This window comes from Lissotriton helveticus, chromosome 6 (genome assembly GCF_964261635.1).
Source record: "Lissotriton helveticus chromosome 6, aLisHel1.1, whole genome shotgun sequence".
In the NCBI taxonomy this organism is placed as follows: Eukaryota; Metazoa; Chordata; class Amphibia; order Caudata; family Salamandridae; genus Lissotriton; species Lissotriton helveticus.
In genome coordinates, this window is record NC_136067.1 from 827,407,949 (window position 1) to 827,432,961 (window position 25,013).

Consider the following 25,013-nt stretch of genomic DNA (forward strand, 5'->3'; position numbering starts at 1 on the left):
TATACAAAATAAAAATATACTTTTTATACAACTTCGTTCATCCTCCCCTACTGTTCCTTCTGGATAACTGGCCTGTCTTATCTGTACACCTATATACCTAGACGTCCTAGGATTTTTTCGCATATGTTGTTACCCTGCCCTAGGAGTCTATAGATTGTTACTACCCAGGGGGTCCTTGCTATTTACAGTTTTTTTCTCTCCATCCCTGGCTCCAGTTACTCCGGTGCCGCAACCGGAGCCAGTCCATCATCTTTCTCGAGCTGTCTCTGTACCGGCAGTACCAGATCAGTACCCACCCTTTCAGCTCCAGATACAGATGCTTTGCATTTTTTTAATTCAATGTTCGGCATTTTTGCTAGGACTGCTAACCCTGCTGGTGCACCTGTTGACCCCAAAGGGCCACTTCCATACACCTTTGGAGGCTTGTCACCTCATTTTGCACAGGTGCTATTCATGCCTTTCATGCCGATTACCCCGGGGAGTTGGCCTCTCTCAATGCCGGTGCAGTCCCTAGAGGGAAGATTGCAGTTGGAGTCCTCTCCGGCTCTGGTCTGGTGCTGACGTGTGCCTCGCCTGGCACCTTTAGCTACTACTGAGGAGCCTCCATCCACGCCGGTCCCGAAGTCACAGGCACCGCGCCTGGCGCCACCGATGCTGTTTGAGATCCAAATGAGAGGCACAGAGGCTGCTGGAGGAAAAAGACTATCGGGAGCAGCAGGAAGAGGCAGGAAATTATTCACCCTTTGCAGGAATTTGAGGGTCTGCAAGAGGCTAGTGGTTTGGTTTGGACACATATCGGAAGTGAGAGCTCTCTTCACCAAAAGGCCTTCCGTCTCAAGAGGTTTCCTCGTACCATTCCATGATAAGAAAGACAGCTGATCTGCTGGACTTGCCTTTACTGTAAAGATAAAGTCAAATATTGAATCAGCCGTGCTTCATTCTCCATCATCTGCATCAGAACCTCTGCTTCCATTTAAGGAGGCTTTGACTGAGCCCATTTTAGAGGTTTGACAGTTGCCAATGACTGCCCCTGCTGTCTCCAAATCAGTTGCAAGGAGAGGTAAGGTAGCGCCTGGAGATCCAGCTTTCCTTTCTACACACCCATCTCCTGAGAGCTTAGTAGTCCAGGTATCATGCTCTACTTAGTAGTCTCAAGGCTCTTTCCCTTCCACGCCTGGAGATAGAGAATCTAAGAGGATGGAGCAATCTGCTAGATGGGTGTTTTCTTCAGCCAGTATGGCTCTGAAATCCACAAGTGCCATGTGTCTGCTAGGTTGATATATCCACGCTCTGATGGATCCTGCAATGGAGGTGATCCCCAAGCTTACGGTGGATGTTCAGGGCCATTTTGCAGAGGCACTATCGGACACATAAGCTGCGGCTTGTCAAGTCATACAGTCAGCGCTTGATATAACGGACTCTGTTGCTAGATTTATGGGTTCCTCAGTGGCAATCAGGAGGCACGCCTGGCTAAGCGGGGGGCCTGGATTTTCATATGATGTACAGGCCACCATATTGGACTTTCCTTTTGATGGCTGTCGTCTCTTTGGTACCAAAGCAGACTCTGCGCTACAGCGCTTTAAAGATCGGAGAGCCACATTGAGATGGTTGGATCTAGAGTTTTGGGTACCGCAGATTTCGCAAGACTCTTTCCTTTCGGGCCAGGCCGCAGGAGCAACAGCAGCAGCAACAGTCTCTGTATAGGTCGTACAGAGGAAAGGGTAGAGGAACCTGCGAGGCACAGCTCAGCAGCAAGTCTCCTCCTCCTCCTCCCCCGTTCCCTCAACTGGTACCGCAGGGAAGCAGCTCTAGATCCTCCATCCTAGAGCATGTTGGTCCCGTGGGAGGTCAGGTGTCCCATTTTCTACGGAATTGGAGATCTGTTGCATAAGATCTCTGGGTTTTGGATCTTGTAGAAAATGGGTATCTTCTTGTCTTCCAGGAGTTTCCCTCTCCTTCCCCCCCTCACCAGGGCTGGTGCTCAGAGAACCACCTGATGCTTCTGCAGCAGGAGGTTCTGTCTTTGCTACAGAAAGTTGTGATAGAGGTTGTTCGAGAGCAGGAAAGGGGTCAGGGATGCTACTCCCGATACTTCCTGATCCCCAAGAAGGACTGCTGATTGAGGCAGATCCTAGACCTCGGGACCGCAGAAGGAAGACTAGATGCTGTTGATGGAGTTACAGGATGCGTATTTTCACATTGCCTTCCTGAAGTCGCATTGAAAGTATCTCCGTTTTACAGTGGGATCTCAACACTACCAATCTGCAGTCCTCCTGTTCGGTCTTACATCCGCTCCACTGGTCTTCAGGAAGTTCATGGCATTGGTAGCTGATCATCTCAGGAGATCAGGCATTCCTGGTTTTCCCTATTTGGACGAGTGGCTGCTCAAGGCATAGTCGCCAGAGATGGTGCTGCATCATCTGCAAGTAACAACACGTCTGTTGTTCTACTTGGGTTTTTCAATAAACGTACCCATATCTCACTTGGTGCCCTCTCAGCCCAATCTGTTCATAGGGGCAGTACTGGACACTACTGTGATTCATGCCTTCCAGCCTCCACAGAGGATTCTAGACATCCAGGCTATGATTCCAATTTTTAAAAATGGAGCAGTTGTTCCAGTCGTGAAGGTCTTACGCCTGCTCGGTCTGTTCACTTCCTGTAAACTGTTGGTCAACCATGCACGCTGGCACATGAGGGCACAGCAGTGGTGCTTCCGCAAGCAGTGGTTTCAACACAACAGAGATCTCAAGGAGATGGTCAGAATCTCCAGAGACACTGCAACGGAGCTGTTATGGTTGAGTTTTCCGGACAACCTGTCTCAAGGGAAGCCATTTCAACTTCCTTCCCCGGTGGCCACAGTGATAACTGACGCCTCCACTCTAGGGTGGGGAGCTCATCTGGGGGATCTGGAGGCCTTTGGTCTCCAGAGGAAAGATTGTTTCACATCAATCTTCTAAAATTGCAGGCAATATATTTGGCTCTCAAGGTCATTCTTCGCGTTCAGTCTGTTCAGGTCCTGATGGACAACACTACCGCAGTGTGGTACATAAATAAACATGGAGGAGTAGGGTCGTATCGCCTTTGCAGAGAGGCTCTGGGCCTGGGCTCAGGACCACCAGATTTGTGTTATTGCAAATTATTTGGCTGGAGTGCTGAATGTGCGTGCGGACAGTCTCAGTCGGAAGTACTTGGCCGATCACGAGTGGCGTCTTCATACAGAAGTGGGCGATCACATTTTCGGGATATGGATGTTTACGCTGTTAGACCTGGTTGCTACTCATAAGAATGCGCACTGCCCGCCATCCTGCAGTCTCCGGTATCCGATTCAGGGAGCATTGGACTTGTTTCCGTTAGATACCCTTGATTCCTCAGGTTCTGAGGAAGATTCACTAAGACCGGGCCCAAGTCCTATTGATCGCCCTGGATTACCGAAGAAGGATGGGGTACACAGACCTCCTTTACCTCTCATCATACCCTCCGCTCCGTCTCCCTCTCAGGGCAGACCTCCTCTTGCAGTCGCAGGGACAGGTTCTACACCCCCAGCTCTAGAGCCTGCACCTTCATGCCTGGAGATTGAACAGGCAACCGGAGGTCTTTCTCACTCCCACCGGATGTGGTGGATGTTATTTTATCGGCCAGAAGACTCTCCACCAAATCATCCAATTCCGGTAGGTAGGCCAGGTTTGTAAAATGGTGTGGAGAGTAATCAGTCGATCCAATGAGAGCCCATTTGTCTGATATTCTCAGTTTCTTCTATTCCCTAGCACAGCAGGGTTGTGCAGTAGCAATGGTCAAAGGCTACTTGTCTGCCTTGTCTGCTTTTCTCTGCTTGCTAGACCAACCCTCTTTATTTAAATCTCCCATAGTCATGAGGTTCATTAAGCGTCTCATTAATAGGTTTCCTCCCACTCCCTTTATCATGCCTCAGTTTAGTTATTACTTTCTTGATGGGGTCTCGAGACCCGAGGATTTTTGTTGTATTTGTATTTGGGTCTTCCTTTGAATCCCTGCATAGTTGTCCCTTGAGATTCCTAGCATTTAAGACAATATTTCTGGTTGCAATTACTTCCGCCATGAGGAGGGTTAGTGAGCTGCAGGCCCTTCGCTCTAAGCCCCCCTTTACCTGGATAAGATGGTTCTAAGGACCAGAGCTGCTTTCCTACCTAAGGTGTTTACTCCCACCTAGGACAATCTATCACTTTACCCACTTTATGTCCTCCCTCTCACCCTTCTAAGGAGGAGGAGGAGACTTCACCGCCTGCGACCCTAAGAGGGCGGTCAGCTTCTACCTGGACAGGACTAAGAACTTCAGGTTGGACGACCAACTCTTCATTGGATATGTGGGCATGATGAAGGGCAAGGCTGTCCATAAGAGAACGCTGTCCAGGTGGATCATCATCTGCATTAAGATCTGCTACGCCTTGGCGAAGACGAAGCCTTTTGAAGGTGTTCAAGCTTGTTTCACCAGAGCTAAGTCATCTTCGGATTTAGCAAGAGGTGTCCCTGTTGTAGACATCTGCAACGTGGCAACTTGGACCTCCATCCACACTTTTATGAAGCATTATTGCTTAGACTTGGAGGTGAGGGGGGACGGCCACTTTGCAAGTTCTGTGCTGCAAGATTCTTTCATATAAGTAGGCGGGCAACCTCCTCCGGGAGCAGGACTGCTTGGGGATTCAATTCAAAAGGTGAGGAATGCACAGGCCGATGTATCCGTCAGAAGAACAAGTTACTTACCTTCGGTAACGCTTTTATCTTTTACCTCACTCACCCACCCACCTTCCCGTTGTCTGCCTGTTTATACAGATAAATAATGGACATGTGATTCTGATAGATACATCTGCCGTGTGGATTCCTCACCTTGTGAATATCCCCCTTGCGTAAGCAACATTCGGAAATTCTTTTCGTAGCTTCGCGCCGACGTGGACTTGGACGTCATAGAGGGCACGGCATCGCTCGCAACTCCGCTGACGTCACGGACGCCCATAATAGGCCCACACCGGCGTGATGATCAGTTCCCTTTTTTCCGCGTCGTCGACGCTAAAGTTTTGGGAATCTCAGTAGCTTTTACTGGTGACTTTGTTTCGATTTTCTGTGTTTCCTGCTTCTTTGTTTCGTGACGATGTCGAAGAAGGCCGGTTTCAACCCTGCAGGGAGTGCGGGAAAATGATGTCCATCACGGATCCGCACGAGGACTGTATTTTTTGCTTAAGCTTCGATCACGACGTGGATGGATGTACATCTTGTCGTAAGATGAATCCGAAGGCCCTGCTGGAGAGGGAAACCAAACTACTTGTGGCAAGACTTAAGGCCGACAAGGGTAAGAAGACTTCAAGATCCCGCTCGAGGAGGACGAAGTCGAGGTCGAAGTCAAGGTCCAGATCTCGAGAGGGTTCGGCCTCGAAGTCCTCTTCGGACCATGCTTCAAGATCGAGGAAGAAGCACGGGAAGAGGAGACATGAGTCTCGACGTCACTCAGGTGAGAAGTCGGACTCGAGGTCGCCCAGGAGGGTTCATTTGAAGGTGGTCCCGCCGCAGGAGACTCCAGATCAGGAAGGTGAGGCTTCGCCTTCGAGGTCGCAGGTACCCTCTCCGGCTCCGGAGTCCAATCCATCTCCGGCGCGCGAGGAGGAAGTAGTAGTCCCTGTGGAAGATGATGAATCTGCGCATATGGTTGAGCCGGATCCGATCCCACCTTGAGGTCAGCCTGAGGGTGTTCAACCACCTTTTCCAGCGCTGGGCCAAGACCCTTCAGCGTTCTTGAAAGCTATGTATGGCGTGTTTTAAAGGGCGTGGTACCCCTCTGGTGCACCTTCGGGTCCCATGGGTCCTCTGGCATTTAATTTGGGTGTTCCACATTCTTATACCCCGCCTCCGTTTATGCCAGCCCCAACGACGCCGTGGCAGTTCCGGGCTCCGCCGAGGTCGTCACTGGCTCGTCCGAAGTCGTCGACTCCGATGCCGACGTCGCCTGCTCCAAGTAGACATCAGGAGCATACAACTGGGTCATCGAAGTCGGTACCGACGTCGGTTCCGACTCCGTCTGAGTCGTTTGTGGATCCGGTGCCGAGGCGTGTAAAGGAGAGGTCCAGGAGAGAAGCACAACGCCTCCTGGAGGAACAAAGTTATGCCGACTCTCGCCCTGACTTAGAGGAAGGTGAGCTGGGTGAAGATTGTTTTGAAGAGCTGGCTGATGCCAGTGGCCTGGATTTTTCCTCGGAGTGGGAATTGCCCTCAGGGCATGATGCGCCTTCAAAGGATGTCCAGCCATATCATGTGGTGATGAGAAAGGCTGCGGGACTTTTAAATTTAACATTACCAACGGTTGAATTTAAGTCAAACCTTCTAACAAAAGTACTTCACTCACCGAGTTCGGCTGTGGAGCCTTTACTTCCATTTAATGAGGCATTAACTGAGCCCATTATGGAGGTGTGGAAGAAGCCACTCTGCTCCTCCTGTATCCAAGAGTGTGGCTAGAAGGTATAGGGTAGCTCCAGAGGACCCTGCATTCTTGACATCTCACCCTTCTCCAGAGAGCCTGGTGATTCAGGCTGCGTGCTCTAAGAAGTCAATAAGTGCTTTTTCCCAAGTTCCTGGGGACAAGGAGGCCAAAAAGCAAGATCAGGTGGCCAAGAAAACTTTCTCATCTGCAAGTATGGCTTTGAAGTCTACAAATGCCACTTGTCTCATGGGGAGGTATGTGCACGCACTTATGGACTCAATGCGTGCTTTGGTTCCTAAGATCCCTGGGGAGAACTGGAGTGATTTCGAGGAGGTGTTGTCTGACACCCAAGCAGCGGCAGGCCAAGTAATTCAGAGCGGTCTTGACACGGCTGATTCTGTAGCTCGGATTATGGGCACTGCAGTTGCTACGCGAAGATCGGCTTGGCTAAAGTCCTCTGACTTTTCTGCTGATGTTCAGGCAGCGCTTTTGGATCTCCCTTTTGATGGAGAAGGACTTTTTGGCAAGAAGGCAGATATAGCCCTCGAAAGGTTTAAAGACAGCAGAGCTACTGCCAGGTCTTTAGGTCTCCAAATTAGAGGTGCATCGGCCAGCAAGTTCAGAGGATTTGGACGCTCTTCCTTTCGGAACTTTAGACAAGGTCAGCAGCAGCAACAACAGCAGCAGAACACCTTGTACAGATCATACAGGGGGAAGCAAAGGGGTCGTCTAAGAGGGCGTCAAACCTCTTCCACCTCCTCCAACCCCCCAGCCACAGAAAAGCAGCCCTAGATCCGCCATTCAGGATCATGTGGGTCCAGTGGGGTGGTCGGCTTACCTACTTTCTACGGGATTGGGAATCGGTTACATCAGATCTTTGGGTTCTCAATCTCGTAGAAAATGGGTATGCCCTTCCCTTTCGGGAATTTCCTCCCAATTACCCTCCTTGCCAAGGTTATTGCACGGAGGAACATCTGTTGCTTCTACAGGAGGAAGTACAGACTTTGTTAAGAAAGGGTGCGATAGAGGTGGTCCCAGAGCAGGAAAGGGGTCAGGGATGCTACTCCCGGTATTTCCTGATCCCCAAGAAGGATGGCAGACTTTGTCCAATCCTGGATCTCAGGATCTTGAATCTCTATCTGAAACAAGAGAAATTGAAGATGCTCACCCTTGCACAGGTTCTTCAAGCGCTGCTGGAAGAAGACTGGATGGTGTCGCTCGACTTGCAGGATGCGTATTTCCACATCCCAATCCTGAAGTCGCACAGAAAGTATCTGCGTTTTACGGTGGGATCGCAGCACTATCAGTTTGCGGTCCTTCCTTTTGGAATTACTACTGCTCCTCGAGTCTTCACCAAGGTGATGGCGGTGGTGGCGGCACATCTCAGAAAGTCGGGGATTCCGGTATTCCCCTATTTGGACGACTGGCTGATCAAAGCAGAGTCGTCAGAGCAAGTGCTCCAGCATCTGCAGGAGACAACTCAGTTGTTGTACCATTTGGGTTTTTCGATAAATGTACCCAAGTCTCACCTGGTGCCCTCCCAGCGCAACCTGTTCATAGGTGCGGTACTGGACACTACTGTGTGTCGTGCATTCCCTCCTCCTCAAAGTATTCGCGACATACAGGAAATGATTCCTTTATTTTACAATGGAGCGGTAGTTCCAGTCCTGAAGGTCCTTCGTCTGCTCGGTCTGATGGCTTCATGCATTCTGTTGGTCAACCATGCACGCTGGCATATGAGGGCGCTCCAGTGGTGCCTCTGCAGGCAGTGGTTTCAACACCAAGGGGATCTCAGGGAGTCAGTGAGGATCTCCAGAGAGGCTGCAGCGGATGTATCTTGGTGGGGCGTGGAAGGCAATCTGTCACAAGGGAAGCCTTTCCATCTGTCCATCGGTGGCCACGGTGATAACGGATGCATCCACTCTAGGGTGGGGTGCTCATCTGGGGGATCTGGAGGTCAAGGGTCTTTGGTCTCCAGAGGAAAGGTTGCTTCACATCAACCTTCTAGAATTGCGGGCGATACGTTTGGCGCTCAAGGCCTTCCTCCCTTCCCTTCGCGGTCGGTCAGTGCAAGTCCTGACGGACAACACGACCGCGATGTGGTACATCAACAAGCAGGGAGGAGTAGGGTCGCAGTGTCTCTGCAGAGAGGCTCTGCGGCTCTGGTCTTAGGTTCAGGACCATCAGATTTGTCTGATGGCAAATCTGGCCGGGGTTCTGAACGTGCGAGCAGACAGTCTGAGTCGTCAGTTCTCGGCCGACCACGAGTGGAGGCTCCATCCAGAGGTTGTTCTCGACATCTTTCGGATGTGGGGAACTCCTCGGGTGGACCTGTTTGCCACTCGCGAGAATGCTCACTGCCCGTAGTTCTACAGTCTCCAGTATCCGATGCAAGGAGCTTTGGGGGACGCGTTTCAGTTGAGTTGAGGAAATCAACGCGTTTCCTCCCATACCCTTGATTCCTCGGGTTCTGAGGAAGATTCGCCAGGACCGGGCCCAAGTCATATTGGTCGCCCCGGGTTGGCCAAGAAGGGTGTGGTACACAGATCTTCTCCGCCTCTCCTCTCACCCGCCGCTCCGTCTCCCTTTCAGGGCAGACCTCCTCTCGCAGTCGCAGGGGCAGGTTCTACACCCCCACCTCCAGACATTACACCTTCATGCCTGGAGATTGAACGGGGCAACCTGAATTCCTTTTCTCTCCCGCCTGAGGTGGTGGATGTCATCTTGTCAGCCAGGCGGGACTCCACTAAGTCCATCTATTCATATAGATGGTCAAAATTTGTCACTTGGTGTGGGGAGAAATCTATTGACCCTTTGAGAGCCCATTTGTCTAATGTTCTCCAGTTTGCCCTCTCTCTGGCGCAGCAAGGGCTTGCTGTTGCCGCAGTTAAGGGCTATCTTTCAGCGCTGTCGGCATTTCTCTGCTTGCCTGACCAGCCGTCTCTTTTTAAATCTCCTGTAGTTTTAAGGTTTTTGAAGGGCCTCACAAATAAGTTCCCTCCTACTCCTTTTATTGTGCCTCAGTGGGACTTAAATCTTGTCTTGACCTTTTTGATGGGTGCTCCCTTTGAGCCTCTTCACAAATGTCCTATGAGGCTTTTGACTCTTAAGACAGTTTTCCTCGTTGCAATAACCTCAGCAAGGAGGGTAAGTGAGCTTCAAGCTCTTAGTTCCAAGCCCCCTTTCTTGACCATTCATGCTGATCGAATGGTTCTTAGGACTAGGGCTGCTTTTCTGCCTAAGGTGGTGACTCCTTTCCACCTTGGTCAATCCATTACCCTCCCTACCTTTTATCCTCCCCCACACCCTTCCAAGGAGGAGGAGAGATTACACCGTCTACACCCCAAAAGGGCGGTGTCCTTTTACCTGGACAGATCTAAAGACTGTCGGTTGGATGACCAGCTCTTCATTGGGTTTGCTGGCTGCAAGAGAGGAAGAGCGGTCCATAAAAGAACTTTGTCAAGATGGATCGTCCTCTGTATAAAGATCTGCTACTCTTTGGCCAGTAAGGAACCACCAGAGGGTATAAGGGCTCATTCTACAAGAGCTATATCTTCAACCTCAGCATTGGCTAGAGGTGTTCATGTAGAGGACATTTGTAGGGCGGCAACTTGGTCTTCCCTCCACACTTTCGCGAAGCATTACTGCTTGGATTCCGAAATGAGGAGGGACGGCCACTTTGCTCGCTCTGTCCTCCAGGATTTCCTGGTTTAGAATAATAATAATAATAATAATCCACATTTGTAAAGCGCACAATCACCCGTAAGGGTCTCTAGGCGCTGGGGGCCGTCGGGAAGATTAAGCAAGCTATTGCCCAGAGTCACATGGTGCTGGGCTAACCTGCCGCCGGAGCCGGGGAAGAGTGGACACCCTCCTCCGGGAGTGGGGACTGCTGTGGGACTCTATTCACAAGGTGAGGAATCCACACGGCAGATGTATCTATCAGAAGAACAAGTTACTTACCTTCGGTAACGCTTTTTCTGGTAGATACAGTATCTGCCTGTGGATTCCTCACTGACCCACCCGCCTCCCCGTTGTCCGCTCTTCTATACCAGAGAATCTGTGTTGTAAATATTTTATGGTCAAGGAAAATGTATTATTTCAAATGTTTTCTTGTATTTACTTTACACTGTGTGTTTTACCTTGATTATTGTGTACTGTGTATACTATGTATATATCTACTGTCATTGGTCCGTCCGTGTGCCTCGAAGGCACGGAAAAAAGGGCGGAACAGATGTCATCACGCCGGCGCGGGCCTATTATGGGCGTCGGTGACGTCAGCGGAGTCGCGAGCGATGCCGTGCCTCTGACGTCCAAGTCCACGTCGGCACGAAGCTACGAAAAGAATTTCCGAATGTTGCTGACGCAAGGGGGATATTCAGAAGGTGAGGAATCCACAGGCAGATACTGTATCTACCAGAAAAAGCGTTACCGAAGTTAAGTAACTTGTTCTTTAGGCATTTTACTATGAAATATTTGAAATTATGTAGTATTTTTTACTAGGAAATGTCTGTTTTAGAATATCCAGTTTCTTTCTTGGTCTTGTATACTTGTTGAAATGTTGTTGGTTCGCCTTGAAGGCACACAAAAAAAAGGTGGAACTAACGTCAGCATGGCAATGGGGTGTTCTTATGGCTCTGGTGATGTCACATGGAGTCGTGTGCGTAGCCGTTCCATTGTGACGTCCCTATCGATGTGGGAGAGCTATGGAGAAAAGTTTACGTGGAATGCTGTGCATGTTTGTTTATAGATTTATAAAGCGCATGGCTGACCGAAGGCTTCCCTGCGCTGAGGAGAAGGTGCAGTCAGGGCGAAGAAGTTATCAGGGAAAGAGCCATGTTTTTAGTTTTCCCCTAAATACCAGTTCATCTCTTAGCAATCACATTTCTTTAGGTAGGGAGTTCCCCAGACTAGGATCCAGATGAGCAAAAGATCTTCCTTCCCATCTTGATCTCTTTATTCTTGTCCTTTTCATGAACAGATCTGATGAGGATCTTGGAGATCTACCTGGAACATAAGGAGCTACAAGCTTTCTTATTTGGGCCGGGCCTTTGTCGTTCATGGCTTTATGGGCAATACAAAACGATTTAAATTTGATCCTGGCTTGGATCGGGAGCCAGTGCAGTATTTTCAGCACGGCTTTCACTGATTTTTGTCTGGGGATGCCTAGTAGTATCCTGGCAGCGGCATTCTGAGCCAGCTGTGGTCTGTGCACTACATATTTGAGGGATCCAAGATAGAGGGAGTTACCGTTGTCCAGCCGTGATATCACCATGACGTTGAGTCCCTGGCTCACTTTGCCACTGGATTCAAGCAAGCCTGGCTGAAGACTGCTGTAATGCCAGAATCCGGTCCTAGGAAGCTTGATTCTGGTCCAGGGAAGGCATGGCTTGGCAGTTCGGGCTGGACTGTTCCCATGAGGCACAGGGTCAGACTGATTTGCATATGGCCATGTCTGAACTGGGGTGGCAGAGTGGGCTAAAGAACGGTGATGGATTAAACCCAGATCTGTTGACTGGGGGTGAGTGTTTGATTGGTTCAGATGCTCCGTCCATCACCACCCCCTTTTGTACCGTGATATCACCATGGCCTGAACCACAGTTCTCCAGATTATTCAGGGATTAGAGGTAGGATCATGCAGAGTATTCCAAAGCATGTGGCTGCTAGGTTCTTGGCTTGTGTCTCCATAGAAAGACTGTGGTCTAACCATAGTCCCAGATTTGTTGCTGAATTTTTGGGGACAGGGGGGGTTGCCTAGTTCTGGAGGCCATAGTAAACAACACAAAATGCCCAAACCACAGTGATTCAATACAATTTTTTGATATAGGGTAAGAAACACTTTATTGTTGCTTCCTGGACGCCATTATTTTGTGTCAATCATTTTATATTTTTCTATAATTTGAAAAAGATTGCCGACAGAAAAAGAATCATTGATTGCAAATGTTTACAAATATTTACAAAACTGAACGAGTTTTGGCAAACATTAAAGGCAAAGACTATTTACACATTTAGAAAACATTAGAACACACATTAGAAAATATTCTCACATCAGACAATGTTGAAAAAATAAATACAAACATTTCAATTACAAACAACAAAAAGTTGACAAACACTAAATGAGAGAAACTGGGGGTTGGGAAGATAGATGATTGAATGTCTTATATAACTTATAACGCTGGACCAGCCGGTCCTAGCTTTAGTACAACAGTAATACTTTGTATCTCCCAACCAATACTGCCGACGCGTTTCTAGACCAGACTGGAGTCACTGGTCTGTCATCAGGGCTGTATGTATCTTGTATCTGTGGGATACAAAAGCAGTGTTTTGCTTAATCTAGTGTGTGGGCTCCTTATTCTCGTAGAATAGCTGTAATGTCAGTGTGCGCTACATACCAAGGCTGCTCAGTGTAGAATTTCAGAGGGGGTCTTTTGGAGGTCCGTTTAAATGAATAACGTGGCCAAGCAGAGAAGCCTACAAGAGTTTAAGGGGATGTTTTTAGTTTTTATAATTACGTGAGTGGTACAATATATTCACTCGCTGAAACATTTTAGGAGGTTGGAAGCGTACCTTTTACTTCAAGTAGCGCCGAGTGCTGACAGGATCCATTAGAAGCGGCGTGACCATCAGTTTGGGTTCTGAGAAAGATTAACATTCAGACGCTTAGCGATGTGTGCGTTGTGTTAAACACTCGCTTGGAGAGTTTCAAAAGAGGGGATTGCCTACCTTGAATTAATCCCTCATTTGCGCATGAATTGAGTTGTTGATTTCAGCGTTCTGTAGAGAAAAACAGAGCGCGACCGTAGTAGATTATTTTAACTAGTTCAGAGCTCAGCTAGCGCGTGTTAGTGCAAGTGGAGCAAATACCTGTGGCTGGAGCTGCTGCTCTGTGCTGCAGGATTCAGATTTCTCTCAATAAAGATGGCCGCCGCTGTTTCTTGTTTGTTATATGCAAAAGCTGTACTGCTGCATTGTGGGGCATGTAGTCCCGTGAATCGCATTTGCTTGAAGTAAGAGCTGTCAACAGCACCTTATCCTGGTTTAAAGGTAATAGGTACGTCCTTCCCATTAATTATGTATTTTAGAAAAAGATGAAGGCGTTCAATTGTACTAGAATTTTGGGTGGCTTCTCTGTGTCTGTGACCTGTTTTCATACATTTAAGGACCAACACCAACGGGCAAACCAGGGATGTCTAACCGATGCAAATCAGGACAGATGTGATCAAATATGCGCTATCTCAGACAGGTTGTTCAAACCAGTCTGTGCACTATTGAATTTTAAAATCAGATACGCTTCTTTTTGTAACAGAACGCGTTCGGCGTCATGGCATTTTGACCTGGAATTTACAGTGTACAGGACAGACCATTTGAATTCTTGCTCATTATGAGACTTCTCGCAAAAATGCTCCACCATTGGAGCAGACATGACCTTTTTCTTAATCCGCGATCGGTGCTGGCTTATTCTTTGGTTGACTTGCTGGCTGGTTTTTCCAATATAAATTAATTGGCACGGACATAGAAATAAAGTACACAACGTTCTTTGTTCTACAGTTAGAAAATTCTTTGTGCTTCCATTTGGTCCCATGGTGTACAAACTCATCGCCCTCTATTGTGCTGGAGCAGGCGATGCATTTACCACACTTGTGGTGACCCTCAATAGGCTTGAGATTCCATTGCGCCAATAAGTCGCTCTTGGGCTTAGGAATAACCACGTCAGCTCGGATAAGTTCCTGGCCAATGCTACTATTTTTTCGGTATGCAAAAATTGGTTTGGGGAACGGACAGCTCAACCCCTCCAACAAATGCCAATTCTTTAATACAGCCTGTCTCAGTTTGTGTGTATCAGGACAGAAGGTGGTGACACACACAAGTTTCTCCAGAGGTGCTCGCTGTTTAGTTTGCAGTAGACATTCTCTAGGCGTATATTTTGCACGCCTAAGAGTGTTTGAGGAGCTTACGTGGATAACCACGCTCTTGCCTATCGCAGCAAAATGCTTGGGCATGCAGCTCATAGTCTTGTATTTCTGAGCAATTCCGTCTTATTCTTAATAATTGCCCGTAGGGTAAATTAGCTTTTAGGCTGCGGGGATGTGCGCTTCTGTGGTGTAGAATCGTGTTTCTGTCAGTGTCCTTCCTGAACAAAGACGAAACCAACCTGCCGTTCACACACCTCATTTCAATATCCAAGAAAGTCATCCTACTAGGGCTATTTTCTATCGAGAATTTTATATCTCTGTGCCTAGTGTTGAGCCATCCGTAAAAGCCCAATAACTCGGTCTGGCTCCCCTGCCACAGGAGCCAGACGTCGTCTATGTACCTGTACCACTGTAATATTTGATGTTTATTGATTGACACAAAATAATGGTGTCCAGGGAAGCAACAATAAAGTGTTTCTTACCCTATATCAAAAAATTGTATTGAATCACTGTGGTTTGGGCATTTTGTGTTGTTTACTATTGTTACTAGGTCTAGCCCTCACCACACAAAGGACCTAACCCCTTTTGTTCCCAATAGTTCTGGAGGCCAGCAGATGATGTTTCTCTGACCAGACTTATTTTCCAGGAACATAAGTTCTGTTTATTCTCCATTCGCTTTTAGGCTGCACCTGTTCATCCATTCTTCAACTTTTTAAATGCAGGGCGCCACTTTGGTGTGCTTGGATTGTGGGCCTTCTGTCACTGATAGTACCAACAGGGTATCATCTGCGTATGTTAAAATAGATAACCCAAATTCCTGCACTATCTTTGGCAAAGGTAGCATGTATGAATTGAATAAAGTGGGACTCTGGGCGGATCTCTGTGGGACTCCAAACGATATTTGTAGGATGTCTGAGAGGTGTTCGCCTTCCATTATCTGGAAGGATCTGTCTAGGAATGAGGCCAGCCATTTTAGCGCCTTCTATGTAATGCCCGCCACCTTTTAATTAATTAATTAATTAATTAATTAATTAATTAATTAATTATGTGCTTATATAGCGCTGGAATCACTCCCGAAGGGGTACCTCCGCGCTTCGACCGCTGCGAAACCCTTCCTGGCTTCCCTGAGAGATGGTCCCTTAATGGGTATCTCCAGGGTGAGACCAGGCATCCCCGGCGGTCTGGTGGGGCCGTTAGTGAAGATGAGGCAAGCTAGTGCCCAGAGTTGCCGAGTGTGATCGCTGATCAGAGTGGGCACCGAGGCGAGAGAATTATCGAGTCCGCTGACCCTGGTCCAGAAACCTGCCGCGTCGGGAATCGAACCCTGGTCCCGGGCCGTCCTCTGCTCTCGGGTCTGCCGCCTCTAACCAGTTAGCCACACTACTCCACCCTACTCCTACTCCTTTAACCTGAGGATCATAGTGTTGTGATCAACCATGTCAAAGGCTGCACTAAGATCAAGATGCAAGATTGCAGCTACACACCCCTGATCTAGGATTTCCTTGAGTTCTTCCGTGACCACTAACAGGGCGGACTCTGTACTATGTTGTGGTCTAAAACCCATTTGCGTGTGGTGCAGCTCCTCATTTTCTTCCAAAAATTGTGACATGGGGAAATTCAAAATGTGAGGAATCCACAGAGATATACTGTATCCACCAGAAAAAGTGTTACCGAAGGGAAGTAACTAGTTCTTCCATCCATCTAGGAGAGGCTGGTACAGATGCTTACAGGCAACACCGCCGCCACGTGGTATTGCGACAAGCAGGGAGGAGTGGGTTACTGGGCACTACACCTCTGAAAATGGCCAAAATATCAGGGGAATTTTTCAGGTGGTGAAATACCTGGCAGGATCTCTGAATGCCAATGCGAATTAACTCAGTTGGTGATGCCTTGCAGAACAAGAGTCGCCGTCACACCCGGAGGTGTTGCAATAGGGAGATCCTTGGTGTGGCTATTTGCTCCTGCAAACACGCAATGTTAGAAGTTCTGTGTGTTTGAATTTCCAAGGTGTCTCGCTAGGCGACGCGTTCTGCCTAGAGTGAACTTGGGCCTCCTGTATGCCTTACCTCTGATACCTCTTCTTCCCCAAGTTCTGAAGATCAGGAACACCCGGGACCAAGTCATCCTCAGTGCAGATCAGGCACAGAGAGTATGTTATCCAGAGTTCCTGGCTGGCTTGAGCAGCTGCCCCTTCAGGAAGACAGGCTGTCACAGCAACTGATACAGTTTTGCATACAGGCCTTCCAATGCCCACCTTTTCCTCTGGAGGTGGTGGATGTCACCTTGGCAACCTGGCATCTAGTGGCAAAAACTGCATATGCCTGTTGGGACAAAGTTGTGGTTTGGTACGGCACACACCAGATTGACCCACTCCTGCCCACATTATCTGATGTTTTATTGTTTTTTTTCTTGTCTGGCAAGGCTTTGGGCACAGTTAATGGGTACCTTTCAAGTCTTTTTACAGTTGCAGACTAGCCCTCATTATTTAAAACACTGGTTGTGATGCATTTTTAGAAAAGCCTGCAACACTTGCGTGTACTATATGATATAGTTGTGGGGCCTTATCGTGGAGTACACTTGCAAATACCGTCTTGGGTCCAGTTAAGCTTATTTGTCACACTATTAGCTCAACCCTGGGTAGCTGATGCTGCAAGGCTTAACAAAGGTGCTTCGTGCAAAGCATTTAACAGCACCAAACAACAGAATAAGAAAGTCACGCAACAACAATCTGTAAAAATAGAGCATATTTTTATGAATTTTTTTTAGAGTACTTGATCATCAAAATCCACCGGAGTATTCCGGAGAGACAGATTTTTGGAGAAAGAAATACTTTTAAGTGAAACCGCACACAAGCACTGGTCAACAAAAACTTTGTAAACGTTTGAAATACTTGAAACAGTACGGCGACTCCTGCTCTGCTTGGGCAACCAAATCCGTCAGGGCATAAGTCTAAGAGTCCAGTAAGATTACTTTGGACAGTTACCTGGCCACCGGAGCCTTTCCAGTTCAGTTGCAGCCTTTAAGATATGACCTCCATAGATGACTGTAGAGTGGAATGCAGGACAAAAGATGCTCGAAGGATGCTCCTGGTGCTGTGCGGTCAACCGATTTGAAGCGCAGTTGATTCCTTGGTTCACGGGTGAGGTGAGACGACTTTGACCACGGTACTTGGGTTCCCCTGACATCCTCTTTGTGAAAGTAGAATGCCAACTGCTGCTGAGCTACTAGTCTTGCGTCACAGCGAATATTCTTGGTGGGGGCTAGTATCCCTCTTGGGGAACGGATCCAGTTTCTGATAGCAGTCCTGGTTCCAGCAGACACCGGTGTAACTTTTGGCTATTTCAGATTTGTCTCTTGGCGTACCCTGCGGCGATCCCTCAGGCGTGGCTACTGCTTTGCCGTTTTGGGCATCCTCAGCTTTGATGTCCCTGGTGTTGTTCCAGGGGCCAGCCGACTGACCCTTGGAGTCACTGCTTCAGTCTGGGGCCTGGAATCAATTTTTCCCCGAGCCAGGAGCCACAGGCACAGTCCAAACTCACTAGCCTCACTAACCCACAGCCTTTCTTTGTACAGCCTCAAATGCAACAGGGCTCTTCTTTTGCGGGCCTCTCTGAAAATCCAACGTATACTGAGGTTCAGGGGGGCCTTTTTAACCCTGAAAACTGCCCAGAGGGGACAACGCAGTCACTAGCCAATGGGCTAATAGGTCCCCTCCTCTATGATGACAAAGTTCCAGTGATGTGTGGTATTTGGCAATCCTAGAGTGCAATATTCTTGCCACTGTCAAGATGTCTGACCTTCCCTAGACTGTCAGGAGCATGGTAATCCACTCAAGAGGTGTGGCTACCTAAGGGCTACACACCCATAAGAAAACCAGTTTGGGGTGGGTTTTCCCTCTCTGTCCCTGTCTCCTGCTTGTCTGCAGGAACAAAAGGCCCCCTTCTTGGGTGTGTTGCTACAGGTGGCCCTTCAAAGGCGGCTTCCCCGTTGAAGCTCTCCTGTGGCCTTCCTGGTAGAGGAGGTCACACCTCACTGCCTTTGTTCCCAAGCCTGGGAGTCTTCACACGTCTCCCCAGATGGGCAGAAAGTTCTCTGTTGGCAAGGGCTTGTGCAAAGTCACTGGACTAGCTGGGACGCAGGTGGCAAATATCTAAAAGTTGCTCAACTTTAATAGTTAAATTAATCTCAACTTGGGCATCAATCAGATGTAATGCCTCAATTAATTTGATACCTTACAGTACCCAGTTAGGTAGTCTTATTCAGTAGTTAACCAGGTTAGGATGCCAGCTGGTATCCCTGTGTTGGCCAATATAGCTGCTAGCTTTTCGCAGCAAAAAAGCAACTTTAAGGGTTTTGCTGCTAAGACAAATACAACTCTGTCGTGCTTAATAGTATACAGCTCCCTGCCATAGGGCTCAATAGGCCTTCCTTAGGGGGACTTATATATATATATAAGGGATGGGTGGTGTTGACATTAATGGTAATAACAAAGTCGAACTAGCATTGTACACACTGCTCTTCCAGCCTGCAGTGGCAGGCTGGTGACCATTTTGCTGATTGTCACACTCAGGGTGGCACAAACAGTGCTGCATCTCTGGGTGGGCACTCTGCCTTACATGAACTTAGTACCCTGAACACCATGTAGAAGGGACTTATAAGTTAGTCAGTACTTGCCAATTAGGGACATTCAGTTCACCATACCTTTTGTAATGGGTCAGAACACTGGCACTGGGTTCTGGTTAGCAGGTCACAGTGCACGCTGAGTCTAGAAAAATCAGCACCTAATAGTCAAAATGGGGCAAAAACTGAGGGGAAGCCTACAAAAATACCTTTTTCCTTACATTCCCTTTCCCTTTGTCATGCCACAGTGGGACCTTAACTTGGTCCTCACATTTTTGATGTGTTGCTCCCTTTGAGCCTCTTCACGTCTCTTCTTTGTAGCTCCCACCCTCAAGATGGTGTTCCTTGTCGCCTTGACATTGGTGCAGCGAGTGAGTGAGCTTAAGGCTGTCTGTGTTAGCTCACCGTACACCACCTTTTTCCCATACAAAATTGGTTATGCGGGCGCGAGCATCCTTCTTGTTGAAAGTTGGGATTTAGTTCCATGTCTGTCAAGCCATCACCCTGTATGCATGTGCTATATTCCTTCTCACCCCTCTGAGGGGGAGGGACTCTATTTCTTGGGCCCAAAAGAGCAGTGATCTTTTACATTGATCGTACCAAAGCCCACCGAATAGACGATCAGCTCTATGTGGATTCACTGGTGCAAAAAAAGGCAAGGTTATGCAGAAAATAACCTTCTCCTGGATTGTACTCTGTATTAAGATCTGCTATGCACTGGCCAAAAAGCAGCCTCTGGAAAGACTGCAGTCTCATTGTACCAGGGCCAAAGTTGTTACCATTGCAGTGGCATGCAGAGTTCCAATTTTGGAAATCTTTTAGGCGGCTACGCAGGTATCACTCCATACGTTCATGAAGCACTACTGCTAGACCATCCCGGTTCGCTGAGAGGATGTTATGCACCCTCCGTCATATAGGACTTTTTGGTTTGAGCTATTTCACAGGACCATTTCCCAAGAGGTGCTGCATTCGCATCTATTTAAAAGGTGAGGAATCTGTGGTTAGAAGAACAAGATATCTACCTTCTGTAACTCTTTATGGCAGAGATTATCTAACTGCAGATTCTTCACCGATCCTCCCTGTTCAGTAAATTGGTATCTGTCCATTAATAAGATCCCAAATCTAAGAATCTGCTCACTAGTTTGAGTTAAGTTGCTGTTTGGGCTCTGCGCCTGGGGGCAAGGACAGCCTTGAAAGCAACTGACGTCAGCATGTGAGAGTGGATCCTATAATGGGCCCGCACATCACTTCTGGATCGAAATGGCATGAGTGCAGAGCCGCATGGCAGCACCGACGAGTGCAGAGGTGCTGCTGAAAGCGTGTCCGTATCCAGTTGACACTTGGAGCATATTCAAAAGGTGAAAAATCTGAGTTTAGATAGTCTGTACCAGAAAGTGTCACCAAAGGTAAGTAACTTAATTTCTTTTAAACAAGTGATAGTTATAAAAACTTTCTTTAATTATTTAGATATGTTACTCTGTTTTTGTTTTACACTTGTATGTACCAGATTGGTTTATAACACTTCCTGCACACATGTTTCCTACATTTAAGATATTGTTTCAGATTTGTACTCAGATATCTACATGCACCTTTTTCCTCATAAGGATAATAATCCATATTTGTAAAGAGAGAACATATCACCCCTTACCATTTCAAGGAGCTGGGGGCCGTCGGGGAGATTAAGTGAGCTATTGCCCAGAGGCACATGGTGCTGAGCTGAGCTGCTGCCAGTGCCGGGGGTCAAATCATGAGCCCCCTGTTCCGGAGTCAGCCACTCTGGCTGCTGCACCACACCTCTCCCACTCATAGAAACTCTTATGCTTCATATTCACATATATTAACATGGTGATTCCTTTTCACCTGACTTCATCATAAATCATGGAATCAACATGTGTTTACGGTAAATAAGTAGACCTGCCAGTTTGTTTCATCCGTACTTGACACTAATGTAATGTAAAAATTTAAGTTACCATTTCTGTATTTACCACTCTGTTTTATCTTTTTGTATTTCCTAATAGATTAGTAAATTGAAGTTAACTCCTTGGAGGTTCTCTTCAATTTGTTTGTGGATTTACAAGCTGTTATAAAAGCTAGTTTTTAGCAATTGCCATATCATATCTTTTTAATGTATTTTATATATTGTTGATGTATGTTACTTCTAATTTCTTTTGTTTCCCTTTTGTTACTTGTCTTTTGACTTTGGTTTCCTCTTGACTTCGAGTTTTTTCTCCTTCCATTGTGTATGTACATTTTTTTTTTTAACCTGGTGTTTTCTTGCAGCTCCCTTTTTTGCCCTATTGTTTTTCTCCTCTTTTTCTCCCTGCAAGTAAAAGAGGGTACTTACCAGTGCCTTTTTTTGTCCGTTAATTAACTAGTTTCCTTCTCTCTTTCTTTATTTTACTTTTCTTCCTTCTCTCCATATATAGTTTTGTCATACTCTGACTTGCCTGAATTCCTCTTCCCTATTTTTCCGATTTACTTTTTTCCTCTCTCTCTCTCTATGTATCCTAATTGTTGTCTTTTTTCTTTTTGTTGTTTTGAGTATTTAGAGATTGGTTTCTTTTCGGGTGTGGTAGTTTGGAATGTCACTTTCAAAGGGTTGAATTTCAAAGTAACAAATTTGGTGTGCTGAGGTACTAATCTGAAGGTTTTATCATTTTTAATTTGCTTTTTTCTCTTCTCATTTTCTTTCTTTCTTCCTTCCGTTCTAAAACCTTCTCAAAGTTGGAGGTTCACGAAGCTAAGCCAGTGCCAGAAAACCATCCACAGTGGGAGACAGCCATTGAGGGTGATGAAGATCAAGAAGACAGTGATGGCTTTGAAGAGAGTTATGATGAGGAGGAAGATGATGATGATGATTAAACAGAACTCTGAACGGACTTCAATGTTTGCACACCATTAGTTCTAATATTGGGACTGTTCCATAAGCCAGAACTGCATTGTGGGAAGGATCAGAAAGTTCAGTTTAACTTCTCTCAGATGATCAGAGGGTCCTATGTAACTTGCCCTTGGAGCTCAGATGTCCCTTGCCATTGGTACTAACCGGAAGGTGCTTAATGGCCGAAAGCCTTTAAGTGCAAGAAGCTGTATTTATTTCAGCTGGAAAAAGAATAAAGCCTTTTTTTAACGTAAATGTCCAAAATTGTGGGCTGTATATTTTTTATTGTGCCGTCAGCAGAAAATTGAAAAAAATGTATTGCCTCCAAGAACATTCATTTACCAAACAACCTATTGTTAGTAGTTTATTTTTAGAAAATATTTACATATGACTGATATACAAAATGAAATGTATTATTTTAAGTAGCATTTAGACAGTTTCCATCCTTGGTAAAGTCTTCACCGCTATTTTACCTGATTAAATGCTGCCATAACATCAGAAATCTTATCACAGTTCATACCTTACACTATGGTCTTCTGCACTTCTTGTTGTTTGACCATGTGAGTATGAGATTGTCTGGAAACACATTCCATTCCTTTCACTTTACTATTTTTTTTAAAGGGTTGACATGTTACTCAATGCCTGAGATTCCTATTTTTTTTTCTTTTTTAGAAAATCTATTGCTGACTTTGTAATTAGAAATTACCCATTCCACTTATGCTGATTATTGCTGGATCTGCATCCAATAAGAAATGCATCTAAAAATGTGTAAGGGACCACAACAATGCAATACGTTGGAAACTTACTCTGAGTACTTTTTGTAAGAGGTGCTTTGGAAACACTGGAGAGTAATTCTAAACTTTTTATTCTAATTGACTTGTCAGATTTTTTTCACCAAAACAGAACATGCATAGATTGCATGTTTATATCCAATTTAAAGCTTTGAATAAGCTTGTCCAACCATTTGACTGTTTGCATTTGTAACATTTCTTTTTACCCAATGTCGACATTATCGTTGAGAGGCTTACCTCCTATTTCATTTCACTGCTCTCGATATTTGCTAAACTATGTATATAAATGCTGCTGATATAGTAGATATTGCTGTAAAGCCCTGAGGAAATGTTCATCATTTTTTCATGCTACAGCAATATGTAAATTTAAGCTGCTCTGGTCACGGTCGTAAAAATGCAAGGTGGGGAGAAATTTTATTTTTTTTACTAAGTGACTAAGTGATTTAGAACTGCAAGAGTTAAACTATTGAGGGGAAAATGTTGTCTGACAGAAGTTCCTTACAAAATCTCTTCATCTCTCCTTGCTCTTTCCATGGAAATGAAAGTGACCCAATTAATATGTTCATTTAAAAAGGTATATTACTTTAAATGGAAAATGCATTGGTATTCTTTTTGTAATTGCACTAAGTGCAAATAAAATCTGGAAGTGCAAAAATACACTATCCTACTTGTTTTTCAGAATAGTCTCCGAATTTTTTTTTTAATGATTTGTTTTTATGACCTTAAATGTTTGAAATTTTGGTCTTTGAACGTGCATTAATGTCTTTGGAAAATAGTAAAATCAAAAACAGCTGTACACAACCATCAAACATTGATTGTGAAGTAGTGATTTCCTTTCTCCTGAGAAGCCACCCTGTATCCTTTACTGAAAAGAGGCTACACGGACAATGTGTAAAACAAGCACTACATTAAGATGTTTGTGTTATGAGGATCATCAAAATGTTTATTTGTATGGTGCAAAACGGCATACAAATATATCATCATATTGTAGTGCTAGGTATATTTACAGGAATTTTTAATTTCCTTAGCCCCAGTTGTGACACCAGAGTTCTGGATCTCAAGTTTTATTGTTTGGTGCCTATATGTTTCTGCTTTAAGTATTGCCATTTTCCTTAGAACACTATGTGTGGCTGTAGATTCATATGCTCTGCATACTTCTGCATCTCTTTTTGGGCTCATACATTTGCAAGTTGTTTTTCTTCGAAGAAGTATTTTGAGACACAAGATGTACAGTGACTCCTCCCTGAGTGGACCGTGCACATAGGCACTAACTCCATGTTTTAATTTTTTTCTTCTAATAGCATGGAACGTGTACCGACGAGGCTCCAAGATCTGATGTGTCTAATTGCTTTTTTTTCTCCAGTCCCACACTGTGAAAACTTGGACTCACCCTGTTGGTAGCTTTCATTTTACAACTGTGTTTACCACTCTTCGACCTCCCCCTGGAAACCAGTGACCAAGTTCCCAAATGCTTGGACTCTGCAAACTTCTGGGGCCATGCTCCCTCTTTGCCGGCCTTCAGCACTGGAGAAGGTAGAGCTGTAATGGCTGATGGAACAGCCACACTTCCAGTAATGCCCTGGATGCCACACAAAGTAGCCGTAGTCAGACCATCCATAGGTTTGTAACCTCTGCTCCCCAGACCACAACAATGCCACCTGGGAATCTTGCTTCACCTTCCGGTCAAAGAAATTCCTATGGTGCCGAATGGAGAACACCTCTCTTGCAAGATGCTACACCTTCAGGGCTCTTACCGCATTCGGGCACAGAGGTAAGGTGTCGGATCCGAGAAAGGACCTGAAAAAAGGTGTTGACTCCTCCCAGCTATTGAGTCCTGCGTGGCCAAAGGCCACCAGCAATCCTCAATACCACAGGAAGTCATCGAAGATGCCGGCGCCCAGCCCTCCGTCTACTTCTAAGCCAGTGTCAATGCCACCATCTACATCTTCTCAGAGGATTTGAAGCAGCCCATATTAAAAAGAAGCCACGGGATGGGGCAGAATCATCTTTGACCACCATCTAATGGGTAAAGTTTCCATAAAATACTCTGCCCCGAAAGAGGGGCTTGTCTTTGAGGAGAAACCCGCATCGGAGGATCCCTGTGATCCGATGCCCAAGACATATAAGACAAGGGCACTAGCTCTCCAGCTTATGCTCCACCATCATTATTGCTGCTGTCGTCCACACTACCTTTGCCAGAGTTCCCTGATGGATCTCCATGCTCCTTCTCTGACCCAGGGAGCCCCCTTGTAGCCAGGGCCTACAGGTGACAACTATGATGTTGACCCTCCAGGTGACCCAGACCTCGACCACTACCCTTTTATGGTGTCCCCCACCCCCTCCAGATACTACTGCATATTGTGAGATCA

General features: G+C 46.4%; 1 protein-coding gene across 1 annotated transcript in view; it reads left to right on the forward strand.

Annotated features, from left to right (window-relative positions):
* SEC63 (SEC63 protein translocation regulator) overlaps window positions 1–23,322 on the forward strand; it is an 844,363-nt gene extending 821,041 nt beyond the window's left edge. Inside the window, exon 21 of the mRNA XM_078648413.1 lies at window positions 21,700–23,322. Within this exon, the coding sequence (XP_078504539.1) occupies window positions 21,700–21,837 (138 nt within the window). The 3' untranslated portion in view covers window positions 21,838–23,322. The remainder of the gene's footprint in view (window positions 1–21,699) is intronic.
* The last annotated feature ends 1,691 nt before the right edge of the window (window positions 23,323–25,013 follow it).